We start from the raw sequence: 13,489 nt of genomic DNA on the forward strand, positions 1-13,489 counted from the left end.
CATTTTAATTGACTTATTTTTTATAATTTGTTCCCCTGAACTTCTTCATTGTTCCTCTGAATTGCTTCCTTTCTTTCTTTAAATGGCACCCAAACATAAATGAAATAGTAAGTAATAAGTAAGTGAGCCAACAGAAGACCAATTCACTCCAACCAGTTGCTTAATGAGGCGTTGAGTCTTGTTAATTAAACCTGTTTTTTTAATTCTTAAATGCCTGTTGCAGCTCTCATTGTGCTATGGCAGACATTTCTGAATTTGTTGATTTTCTCATTTCTAAGAGCAGTGATAAAATGTTTTGTGGACCTGAGCAGGTCAGCATTGCTGAAACCTTCATCTCTCTTTATTTTCACATATTGTATGATTTATAGTGTTTTGGCCCATTTTGTATCCCATTATTGTTTGGCTGCTTAATAAGGAAAAGAAACAATTAAGAGGTCTGAGTCTTCAAGAGAAAGTCAATTAAAAAGCAAAAACAGGTCACTGATTTTAAAACCTGCATCCACTGGGACCCTCTAGGACCGGAGATGGAGACCCCTGGGTAGAGAAAATGGGTGCTTGGAGTGAAATGCTTTTGTTGGCCTCGACAAATTTGTTCTAATGTTCACATTTTCCTCAGATATTTTCCTGCTTTCATACCAAATTTCGTTGAAAGCCAAGTGATGAAGGCGATGAACATTTCTATCCCGCCGACTGTCCTGCCAATAAAGCTGTGTTTGAATTGCATTCGGCGCGCTTCCCCTTTAAGAACGCTTTAATCGTGAAGGCCCCGCCCTCTTCTCGTGACAGGACACATGACTCGCCTGTCATTCGGCGTTCACAACACTGAAACTCAATGTTACCTTCACTTTTCGCGGTCCTCGGCCGTTAAGAAGAATGGAAACCCCTGCAGTGGTGGAGTGACGGCAGGCGCCGTGGTCTGAACATCCGAGCAGAGACGCCGAGTTGAGCGCCGTTGACTCCACGCCAGCATCTGTAATCGCGCGAACTAATTAGTGGAGGACCCGCGCGCGCGCCTGCCCTGCTGAAAAGAGCGCGCTCTCGTTAGTTCGCTCACTTCATCCTCGCTCATCAATGAGCCACCAAGTTGAAAGGGAAGTGGACCGAGCGTGAGGCTGACAGCACCGCGGCGCACCATGTCGTCTCTCAGCCTTGGCGGCCGCTTAAGTTATGCCGCCGGGCACTTCCTCAACGACCTGTGCGCCTCTATGTGGTTTACCTACCTGCTCGTCTACTACCACTCCGTGCTCGGCTTCAACAACGCCTACGCCGGCATCCTGCTGCTCGTCGGGCAGATAGCGGACGGCATCTCTACACCCCTCGTCGGCTTCGAGTCGGACAGGAACGCCGGGTGTGGGAAGTACGGCAAGAGGAAGACCTGGCACTTGACGGGTAAGTGGCCGGGCATGGAGGGAAGACGTGACGCGAAATGCCAGCTTGAAACTTGGGGCAGGAGCGTCGGGTGAAGGGTAGAGAACAGAGGGAGCAGTCGAGTGGAAGTGTGCGAGGGATAGAGGGGATTAACACCCTGGCCTCCTTTAAATGGTACCAACGTGAGTTACTTTATAAACATAAGAAGAGGTTGGTGGGTCAGGGTGACACACCGCAAAGCACGTGAAGCTCTCGGAGCAAAGTCACCATCAGATGTGACACGGTGGGCTCCTGAGTTACCGACGCGTTCATCTTTCTCTTTGGGTGGTCGTTAACGCTGCTGCCGCCTCACAGATCCCGTCTGCGGTTCTGTTTGTTGTCGGTGTGGATTCTGCGTGTTCTCCTCGTGTCTTGTGGCATTTTTTCTGGGTATTTTGCTTGACCTCCCATAACTCAAAGATATGAGCTGGGAAGAGTGGCAGTTCTTGCGGTGGCCATGTGTGAGAGGGTCTTCAAATGTAGTGGCTCTCAACGTCCAGACCCCTTTGTTCACATAATTGGTCTCCAACTTTAATCAAGTAAGCCGTTATTTCTCGCATATATCTATCTGCCCATCCATTATCCAACCCGTTATATCCCAACTACAGGGTCACGGGGGTCTGCTGGAGCCAATACAGGGCGCAAGGCAGGAAACAAACCCCGGGCAGGGCGTTCATGTATCTAGAAATTACAAAATGGTGAAGCTATATTTTTAATTCAGGTTTATTTATTTGTCATATAAGGTTAACACAGGGTCAACATACAATGAAATGTGTATGACGAGAAAAACAAGTCACTTAGCCTAGTTCCAATAAAGCTAAAAATAATAAAAAAAAAAAAATCACAAGTTAAAAATAAACTAGCAATATAAAATAAAATGTGGACATTTTAAAAGAAGTTATAGAGCAATATGAGTTGAATGAGCAGCAAGCACAAATGACATTTATTGCACAGATAATGTTTTGTAAAGTTCAAATTCCATAAAGTACAGATGCATGTTCCAGTCGGTATTCCGAGTGTGTGCAGGTACAGTTTGTGTGTGAGTAGTGCAATGTAGGTGTGATGTAAGTGTATGTGGGTGTTCAGGTGTTGCTGTTGAGGAGTCGAATGGCCTGCTGGTAAAAACTGTTCTTAAGTCTTGTAGTCCGAGCAGCCAGACTCCTGTATCGTCTGCCAGACGGTAACAAGGAGAACAGCTGGCGTGCTGGGCGGCTGTGGTCCTTGATGATGCTGCTGCTTGTCTTACGCAAGCACCGATGGAGGTAAATGTCTTCAATGGCAGGGAGACTCTTGCCCGTGATGTGCTCTGCTGCCTTCACCACTCTCTGTAGTGATTTCTGGCTGCTGGCAGAGCAGCTCCCATACCAGACGGTAATGCAGCCCGTCAGCAGACTCTCGACCACACTCCTGTAAAAGTTTGAGGTGATGTTGGCATTCATGCCGTACTTCCTCAGCCTCCTCAGGAAGTAGAGCTGCTGGCCGAGCTTTCCTGACCACCGTGTCTATGTGAAGGGTCCACGAGAGATCCTCGGCGATGTTTACTCAGCTGTTAACCCTTTCAGCTTTTACGCCGCTGATGTGTTTTACTGAGTGAAGCAGGGATTTGTGTGCGTTGGGTACAACAGCAACATTTTCATACAAGTGATGCCACTCAGAGTGCTTTACAAGATGAAGAAAGAAAAGTTTATAAAAATATCAAATTATGATTAGGCAATACTAAATAAGGAATAAAGTAAGATCCTATGGCCGGAAGAACAGAAAATAAATAAATTAATAAACTGAAGGGAGCTGGAGGAAAAAAAAACAAAACAACAAAATCTACAGGGGTTTTGAGGCCAGGAGACCACCCGGCCCCCACTGAGCATTCTACCTAACATCAATGTTCTCCATTAGTATTTTTCATGGTTTTCAGGCTTCATATGGAAGAATTAGATGATGATGATGATGATCTCTGGCCTTCAGTCCATCAGCATAGTGACTGTGTGCTGCCCTGAGCAGGTAACGGTGGCGCTGATCGCCAACACAGCAGCAAAAAATGAAAAAAAGAACAGTAGGGATTATTAAAAATAATACGTATCCAGAATATCAGGGTTACTAAAATGAAGCTACGAGAAAGCCATGTTAAAATAACAGGTTTTTAGCATTTTTTTAATTTATTTATAAAAGTGCTCCACCATATTAACCTGGTGAATTGGGTGGGTAAGACTTAAAAAAAAATATATATATATATATATATATAAAAAGTTGAAGAAAAAAAAAAAAATGATGTCCTTGACAATGTTGTCCAATTTAAATCCTGGAGGGCCACAATGGCTGTGGGATTTCCTTCATGACACTTTGTTACTCGGTGACTCTCTTCCTGCTGTTAAGTGACTTCTTGTTCCTTCATTTTAATTGCTGTCCTTTTTTATTTATGACTTTTTTCCTTAAACTGCAGCCAAACATAAGTGAGATGTGAAGTTAGTGAGCCAACACATGACCAGCCAAGTCAGGGCCTCAGACTCCAAACTGTTCTTTAATTTGAACCCGATTCTTGTTAATTAAATCCCATTATTTAATTAAATGGCTCGTTGTTGCACTTACTCTGCCACAATTCCAAAATTGTTGATTTTTTTTTTTCTTGAAGAGCACCATCAAACTGTCTGTTTTTAAGATTGTTTTTAGGTTCATTTTTTTTCCTTTGATACTTAATCTCTCTCTCTATATATATATCTATACTGGTAACATGCAGTGAATGCACTCGACTTGAGCATTCCTAGTTCTAATCCTCTTTCTCTGTACGTTTATCATTCATTTGCTCAGAGGTTGATGCCCTTGCTGCTTCCTGAGCAGCTCTTCTGATCTCCACCCTAGCGGCCCGCCTCTTCTCTTCCTCTGTTGGCATCTTTTCATGTTAAAACTGATTAATTCTTCCTAAACTCCTTTTTTTATTTCAAAACATTCCAATATACATTAATAAATCATTCTTTAAGTAATTAGCTTCAACAATAACCTAATTTATTTGGAATTCAAAACATCCACGCATCAAAAGAGCAACCCTACAAAGACAAAAGGCAAAAGGCGGCATGGCTCTACCTAACTTCCAGTTTTATTACTGGGCAGCAAATATACAGGCGATAAGAACCTGGACACAAATAGAAGAACATATACAGGCATGGACCGCAATAGAAGTAAAATCCTGCAGTTCTTCTTTGTATTCCCTGCTCTGCTCCAATAAACACACGTTATCGGCAATACACTAATAACCCAATTGTGCTCCACTCACTTAAAATCTGGAACCAATGTAGAAAGCATTTTAAGACGGAGAAGCTTCTATCTGTGGCACCCCTGCAAAAGAACCACCTCTTTCAACCTTCACAAACATATGCAGTTTTTAATATCTGGAAAAAATTTGGAATTAACTTGCTTAGAGATCTTTATATAGACAACGTCTTTGCATCCTATGAACAATTACATTCCAAATTTAACATTCCAGCTACACATTTTTTTCACTATCTTCAAATCAGGAGCTTTGTTAAACAGAACCTTCCAGATTTTCCTCATCTTGCACCCTCATCCAGGCTGGAAAAAATATTGCTCAATCTCAAGGACTTAGACTCCATCTCTACAATATATAAAATCATTTTACAATCCCTCCCTTTCAAAGATCCAAGAGGACACTGGGAAAAAGATCTCTCAATTAATATATCAGAAAAGGAGTGGAAAGTAGCAATGCAGAGAATTCACTCGAGCTCCATATGCGCAAAGCATACAATTATTCAACTCCAAATTAAATATCGAGAACATCTGTCTCGACTAAAACTCTCCAAAATGTTTCCAGGGTATGATCCAACCTGCAAACGTTGCAATCGAGCTCCAGCCTCACTGGGTCACATGTTCTGGGCCTGCACCAAATTAACATTATTCTGGACAAAAATTTTTAATTACCTCTCAGACAGCCTTGGACTCACAATCCCTCCTAACCCATTAACAGCTGTGTTTGGGGTTCTTCCAGAGGGGCTTAAAGTGGAGAAGGACAAACAAATTGTGATTGCATTTACTACACTCTTGGCACGCAGACTTATTCTCATAAACTGGCAGAACCCAAACTCTCCTCTTTTAATTCAGTGGGAAACCGATGTGTTATATTATTTGAAGTTGGAAAAAAATCAAATACTCAGTTAGAGGATCCGTACAGACTTTTTTAAAAACATGGCAGGATCTTATCAGTAATATTTTAAAATAAGTTCATAAAGCACAGAGAATTTATTAATTTAGGTATATTTACAAGCCTTACATTTAACGCCGTTTGCCTTGCTCTCGTTCTCAGGGGTGAGGATCGATCAAAAATACCCCTTAACTTCCTTTATCTCTAAATGCTTACTTTGTTGTCTGTGTTTGTGTTTTTTATTCATTTTTTCTGCAGAGTTGGCATTCTTAACTCTATTTGAATGCCAACAATTAGTGATTAGCAGAGCAAATGCCAGTCATGACTCTGAAAGGGACAACTCCTACCCATTAGTAAATAATTGTCTACTTCAGGGGTACTCTGTTGTGGTCCTGGAGGTCTGCAGTGGCTAAACGTTTTTGTAATTAGAATCCAGGGATAACTGATAATGAAACTTGGTGTTAACTTATATGGCTTGTTAGTGTTTCCCTTCTCTCTCTCTCTCTCTCTCTCTCTCTCTCTCTCTCTCTCTAATTTCAAAGTCTTTTATTACCACAGATACTTCATGACGCTTGTACTCGTGTTTAAATAGAAGCACGTTCGCTGAAGAGCCGCTGGTTCCTTTGTCATTTGCACCTCATTAGCTTAGGGTTATTAAGAAAATGGGCAACAATTTAAAAATGCAAAAGCAGCAGTTTAAAACTAAACTAGGCAGTTAACGGTTCTGAATTTATTATAAATAAGTTAACTAAACTTAAAAACATTAGATCACCCGAGACGAGAACAGGCCATTCAGCCCAACAGAGCTCACCAGTCCTGTCCACTTATTTCTTCCAAAAAAACATCAAGTCGAGTTTTGAAAGTCCCTAAAGTCTTACTGTCCACCACACTACTGGGTCGCTTATTCCAAGTGTCTATCGTTCTTTGAGTAAAGAAAAACTTCCAAATGTTTGTGCGAAATTTACCCTTCACAAGTTTCCAACTGTGTCCCTGTGTTCTTGATGAACTCATTTTAAAATACAAGTCTCGGTCCACTGGACTAATGCCCTTCATAATTTTAAAAACTTCAATCATGTCACCTCTTAATCTTCTTTTGCTTAAACTGTAAAGGGTCAGCTCTTTTAATCTTTCCTCATAACTCATCCCATGTAGCCCTGATCTCTGGATATTCTCTACCGCTGCTGTTTCCTTTTTGTAGCCAAGAGACCCAAACTGCACCCAGGACTCCAGATGAGGCCTCACCAGTGTGTTATAAAGGCTGAGCAGAACCTCCTGTGACTTGTACTCCACACATCAAGGCGCTATATAACCTGGCAGTCTGTTAGCCTTCTTAATGGCTTGTCTGGAAGTCGATAGCTCAGAGTCCACTATGACTACTAAATCCTTCTCATAAGGTGGACTCTCGATTTTCCGACCGCCCATTGTGTATTCAAACCTTACATTTTTACTTCCTATGTGTAATTCTCTACATTTACTGACATTAAATCTCATTATCCACAAATCTGCCCAATTCTGTCTGCTGTCCAAGTCCTTCTGTGATGATATAACGGATTCCAAATTATCTGCTAATCCACCTATCTTGGTATCATCTGCAAACTTAACCAGCTTGTTCTTTTATATTCCTATCTAAATCATTTATAGATATTAAAAAATAGCAGTGGCCCCTGCACTGCCCCCTGCTGGTCACCACTCTTAACATCACCCAATTCTCACCATCACCCTCTGCTTCCTGTGTCTGAGCCAATTCTGCACCCACCTAAAAACATCACCCTGAACTCCCACTTCTTTTAGTTTGATGCCCACCCTCTCATGTGGCACCTTGTGAAATGCTTTCTGAAAGTCAAGATAAATCTCATCTATCCACTCTGATCGTATCCTTTTGTTGCCTCCTCATAGAATTCCAGCATGTTAGCAAAACGCGACCTCCCTCGTCTGACCCCATGCTGACTGTTCCTAATATCTCCTGTCCTTTGTCAGGTGTCGCTCAATCTTATCCTTCATTCTTTCCATTAATTTTCCTGTGATGCATGTTAAGCTTACTGGCCTGTAGTTGCTTGGATCTGCCCTGTTGCCCTTTTTTATATAACAGGATGATATTTGCCATTTTCCAGTCCTTCAGAATCTCTCCAGTATGCAATGACTTCCTAAAAATATGTATCAAGGGTTTACATCTGCACTCGCTGGCCTCCTTAAGAACTCAAGGATAAATATTATCTGGTCCTGGTGATTTGTTTGATTTCAGCTTATTTAATAATCACAGCTCTTCTCTTTCTACAAATTCTAAATCCCTCAGTACCTCCTTAGTAGTCCCTGTTACCTCTGTAATGTTGTTATTCACTTGCTCACTCGTGAAGACCTCAGAAAAATGTGAGTTTAGGGCATCCGCTATTTCACTGTCTGTATTTTTTTTAATTCCCTTTTACTATTTTTAATACACTTCACCTCCTCCTTGACTGTTCTTTTACTACTAAAATACTGAAAGAATCTCTTAGGGTCTTCTTTCCTCTTATCTGCTATATTCCTCTCTATTTGTCTTTTAGCCTCCCTGATATCCTTCTTAATGGTTGCCCTCATGTTCTCATACGCTCTACGATTCACTTTGCAGTCATTAGTCTTATATGCCTTATGAAGCAGGCATCTTTTTTTAAATCTTTATTAATCCACTGTGGAGTTTTTTTTAATTTCCTATTAATTCGAAATTTAGGTATTTGCTTTATTAGTAAATAAGTGAGTCTTAATTAAGAACTGCAGCCACTGTGGACCTCCAGGACCGTAATTAGTACCCCTGGTCTAGTCCAACCAATTTCACAATCTGTGATAATCATCGATAACAACTCATCTCATTTAATTAGCTGGTCTTTAACAGTATGGTGTTTACATTTATAACACATTTAGAAATATTTCTATTTTTTTCTAAAGCTATAAATGCTTAACTCTTTTGTTGTTTTCCTATTTTCCTGTGTAGTTTGCTCCCTTCATTTAACCCTAATAGTGACCAATAACAACCAGCACAGCAGACACCCAGGATGATGAAAGCAACAAAGACTTCAGTGTCAGACCCGCTAATTAGTGAATAATCAATTAAATAACCAGAACACCTGGAAAAGCAGAATCAAAATTATTTTGAAAATAAAGTTAATAACTTGAAAAAAATGACATATTCCCAATATAACTGCTTATTATATTTTAATAAAAATCTACCAAACACCGTTTGTAATTTCTACAGTGACTCCAAAACACAGAAACTGGGAAGTAAGGACTCACTTAACTAGGCTAAGAGTCCAAAAGAGAGAACAAAAACCTGCAGCCACAGGGGGTCCCCAGGACCGAGATTGGGAAACGCTGCTCTAGAACAAAAGAGTTGCAGAGTGGAATGTTCTCTGTTTATTGCAAGTGAAGATTTAAGAGGATTGTGACGGGAGGAAGTACAGTTGATAGTTGCTGTTAACTTTAAGATTCGAGAAGTGCATTTGACCACAGATGAAGGCTGCTCACAGAAGTGGAGAAATTTGTTGGTACCCCTCCATGAGAAACGAACCACCCACAATTGTCTCTAAAATTATCTAATAAAAGTAACTGCCACCCATTGTTGATCCAAAATAATACAAAAATAAGACTTTAGAGTTTTGATTCAATCTAATATCTCACATATAAACGTCCACACATGGAAGTGGTTGCTGGTTCAAATCCCTGTCACTGCCAAAAGAGATGCTACTCTGCTGGGCCCTTGAGCAAGACTCTTAACCTTCAACTGCTCCAGAGGCGCTGTACAATGGCTGACCCTGCGATTTGACCCCAAGGGGTATGCGAAAAAGATGCCTTTCACTGCGTGTTGTCCTGTTTAACTATGTATGTGACAAATAAAAATAAAGAATTAGTGAATCAGAAGTCTGCCTGACTGGCCCAGAAATGCGAGGCTACAGCTTGAAGCTCAAAGAGCCGGCAAGGCGGCCCCAAGTTAACGAGTCGGAAGAAGAAAGAAGTACGAGGCAACAGCATGAAGCTGAAAGAAAGCAACGCAAAATGAGCTAAAGTGAAACCACCGAGAAAAGACAAACGAAGAGAAACTCGCTGTGCAAGGGGGACGGGCATGTCCACAAAACTAAGCCGTCAACTCTGCATTTAAAATTTTTGTTTTTGACGATTTTCTGTAATTTCTAGGAGCCCGGGGTTTTTTTTTTACAGCACAGGCTTACACAGCTAGTTTCAAATAATAACACAAATGAAAGCGGGATGGAGAAAATTAATGAGACCCTTCACCTGATATTTTGTTGCACATCATTTTAGAGGCAATCCCTGCACACATGCACTTCCTGGAGCTCACCATGAGATGTCTGCACCTGTCCACAGGTAGTTTGGCCCACTCTTCCAGAGCAGACTGCTCCAGCTTTGTTAGCTTTACAGGAGGTCTTCTCCAGACAGCTTGGTTCTGTTCTTTCCATAGATGTCTGATAGGATTCAAGTCAGGGCTCCTAGAAGGCCACTTCAGAACAGTCCAATGTTTTGTTCTTTGCCATTCTTGGATGCTTTCAGCTGTGTGTTTTGGCTCTTCGTCCTGTTGGAGGATCCACTGAGACAGAGCTTTGTGGGCAGTACGTCTGGCTGCAGAATGTCTTGAGATTTCATTGTTCCCTCCGCACCCCATGTCGGACACAGCAAACCAGCCCCAAAACATCACTGAGCCTCTTCCAAGTTTCACAGGAGGTTTGGTGTTCTTTTCTTTGAAACCTTCGTTTTTTTTTTCATCTGTGGACACAGAGCTGATGTGACTTACCAAAAACCTTCAGTTTTGTCTCACCTTTCCAAATGACATTCTCCTAGAAGCATTGTGGCCTGTCAATATGAATTTTACTGAATTTCAGTCCGCCTTTTTATATTTTTCTTTCAACAGTGGAATCCTCCTAGGTCGTCTTCTATTGAGCTCCCTGTCACTCAAAAACCAAGGGATTGTGTGCTCAGACACTGATGGACCTCGACCTTGGAGTTCATCTTGTATCTCTTTGGATGGTTTCCTTGGCTTTTTGTCTACCTTTCTCACTATCCTTGTGCCACTCTGGCTTTGTATCCAGAAAGGTTGGTTGGCTACAGTCCCATGGACTGTCATCTTCTTAAATTTCACCACTGTTGTCACAGGACTATCAGGCTGCTTGGAGACGGCCTTCTACCTTTGCCTTTCATGTGCTTGTCTGTCCTTTTCTTTCTTATCTTCTCGGACGGTTCTGTCCTTTGCTTTCTCTGCTCCATTATTGAGTGCGGTGGCACCAAATGGCAGAGTGACGACTTTTCTCTGTTTAAATTGACTGAGTGACTGACTGCACGATTGGGGAGATGCATGTGTGATACAAATTCAAGAAAACGGCTAGTTTGAAAAATTCCCCCAGGCAGAATTTCCTGTTTTTAAGTATACAATTATTCAACTCCAAATTATATATTGAGCACATCTGTCTCGCTTAAAACTGTCCAAAATGTTTCCAGGGCGAGATCCAACCTGCGATCATTGCAATCAAGTCCCAGCCTCACAGGGTCACATGTTTTGGGCCTGCACCAAATTAACATCATTTTGGACCAAAATTTTGAAGTGCCTTTCAGACAGCCTCGGGGTCCCAATCCCACCTAACCCTTTAACAGCTGTGTTTGGTGTTCATCCAAATGGGTTTAAAGTGGAGAAGGACAAGCAAACTGTGATTGTATTCACTACACTTCTGGCACGCAGACTTATTTTGCTAAATTGGAAGAACCCTAACTCTCCTCTTAAGTCAGTGGGAAACCGATGTGTTATAGTACAAGGGGGCTCTGCCCCCCTGCTCGTTTCGCTCGCCAGCCCCTGTGTTTGGTTAATTGGATATACAATTTAATTTTTTTTTTCTTTGGAATTGTTTTAATTTCATTATTTGCACTTTTTCTTTAAAGCTTCATTAAAAACAATATTTTTTGGAGACCCATTGTGACAATGCAACGTGTAGCTGCCCGTGAGTGAATATTGTTTGTTTCTCTAATAAATAATCCGACTTTTTCTAATGTTTGTCCCTGTGATTTATTGATTATCATAGCAAAAGCTATTCTCACAGTAAACTGTAAACATTTTAATATGAATGGCATATCACAATCTCCTTTGGTGTGTAATGTTATTCGCAGAATATATATATTACCTTTCTTTTTCCCTTCTCCGTGATCATAAATATACACCTGACCGAATTGTGTATTCTTTGAAATTCAACTTGTCGTTGCTTTAACTGTTGCGGGACCACAGATTTTTATAGCGTATGGTCTTTTATTGTGTAAATCTACGTTTTGTGCATAAGTATGATGCGAATGCGAAAAGACTCTACTCTTTGCCTTTTATTGCTGACCTCACTTTGTCCTGCTCTTTTTTCAGTTGCACCTGGCTCTGATGGTTAATCACCTTTTTTTTCGGTAATGCAATCTTTTCTGTCTTTTGATAATGTAGCGACTGACATGATAAAGTGTCACAAAAGTTTTACTTGAACAACCGCGGACTTCGTAACCCCAAACACAACTTTCTAGCACCCTCTCCAACCCCACGTTTCGCCCCCCTTACCGCATCAATCAATACCCCGCTATCAGTCTTCCGTGTTGTACTCCACCCTCCGTCAATCGGACCGAACAGTCACTTCAAACCAAAAAGGCTGCAACCTGGCTGGGACGCTGCCATTTTACTGGTTTCATAATCTCTTATCTGCCTTTGGGTGTCTATTCTCCGTATTGTCCTGATACGCTTTATATGTGGAGAGCACAGGATGTGTGTGCACTACGTGCATTTACACGACTGACTGTTTTTTGATGGATTTGCTCTTATATGATATCTGTGGGTTTCCTCCGGGCACTCCGGTTTCCTCCCACAATCCAAAGACATGCAGGTTAGGTGGATTGGCGATTCTAAATTGGCCCTAGTGTGAGTGTGGGTGTGTTTGTGTGTGTCCTGCGGTGGGTTGGCACCCTGCCCAGGATTGTTTCCTGCCTTGTGCCCTGTGTTGGCTGGGATTGGCTCCAGCAGACCCCCGTGACCCTGTATTCGGATTCAGCGGGTTAGAAAATGGATGGATGGATGTTGTAAGTAGGGCGTGTCTTGCAAGAATCTCATGTTCCACGTCCCCGCGAGACGGTCCTGGGACAATATCTTGGCACCAAGTCTCGTGTTTACGGCCCTCGCGAGACACTCCGTGGCAAGTCTCTCTTGTCTTGCGGGTCGTTTAAATGTCTTCCGAGAAAATCGCATATCGTCGCCTTGCTTTTGCATTCCAGGATTTCTTTTAATAATACAGAGATTTGAAATTGGGGAAAAAAAATCTAATTCTCACTTAGAGGATCTACACAGAACTTTTTCAAAACCTGGCAGGATCTAATCAGTAATATTTTAGAATAAGGAGTAATTCTCTCCGCATTTCCTTTTCTTCTCCATTCGTCTCTCTTGCCCTTTTAAACTCCTCAATTTAGGTATGCTTTAAGTATTACTCCATTGGCCATGCTCGGTGGGTGGGGTTCAATCCTATTTGTTTTCAATCTATTTTTTTGTAAAAAAAAAAAAAAAATACAAAATTACATCTTGCCTGAAGAGTTGCCTCAAAAGCTTGCATATTGTAATCTTTTTAGTTAGCCAATAAAAGGGGTCATTTTGCTTGGCTCTTCTCTACATTGTAAAAAAAAAAAAAAAAGATCTATTTGTATGGAATGATTACAGTAAAATTAATAAGATTTAAAAAAAAAAGGATTCTGTCAGTCATCAGATTCTTTAAAAAAAATGTATTGTTTTATAGATCTTGTCTAAAAGTGGTTACCTTTTCATTTCTTGGAAGTATTACTTGTACCAAAAAAAAGACCCCACTGCCGCATAGTACTGCATATAGCGCACATCTGACCGAAACACCTGAGCTGTGAAGCACAACTAACACATTTTTCCTTCTTTGTTGTGGGCCA

At 41.3% G+C, this 13,489-nt stretch overlaps 1 protein-coding gene across 2 annotated transcripts in view; it reads left to right on the forward strand.

Annotated features, from left to right (window-relative positions):
• The first annotated feature begins 527 nt into the window (after window positions 1-527).
• The window catches only part of mfsd12a (major facilitator superfamily domain containing 12a), a 118,466-nt gene continuing 105,504 nt past the window's right edge, over window positions 528-13,489 (forward strand). Inside the window, exon 1 of one of the 2 annotated variants that reach the window (XM_039767138.1) lies at window positions 528-1,389. In XM_039767138.1, coding sequence (XP_039623072.1) covers window positions 1,134-1,389 — 256 coding nt within the window. In that variant the 5' untranslated portion in view covers window positions 528-1,133. The remainder of the gene's footprint in view (window positions 1,390-13,489) is intronic. The other variant, XM_039767137.1, reaches the window with a different exon arrangement.

The sequence above is a fragment of the Polypterus senegalus genome, chromosome 10 (assembly GCF_016835505.1).
Source record: "Polypterus senegalus isolate Bchr_013 chromosome 10, ASM1683550v1, whole genome shotgun sequence".
Taxonomy (NCBI): domain Eukaryota; kingdom Metazoa; phylum Chordata; class Cladistia; order Polypteriformes; family Polypteridae; genus Polypterus; species Polypterus senegalus.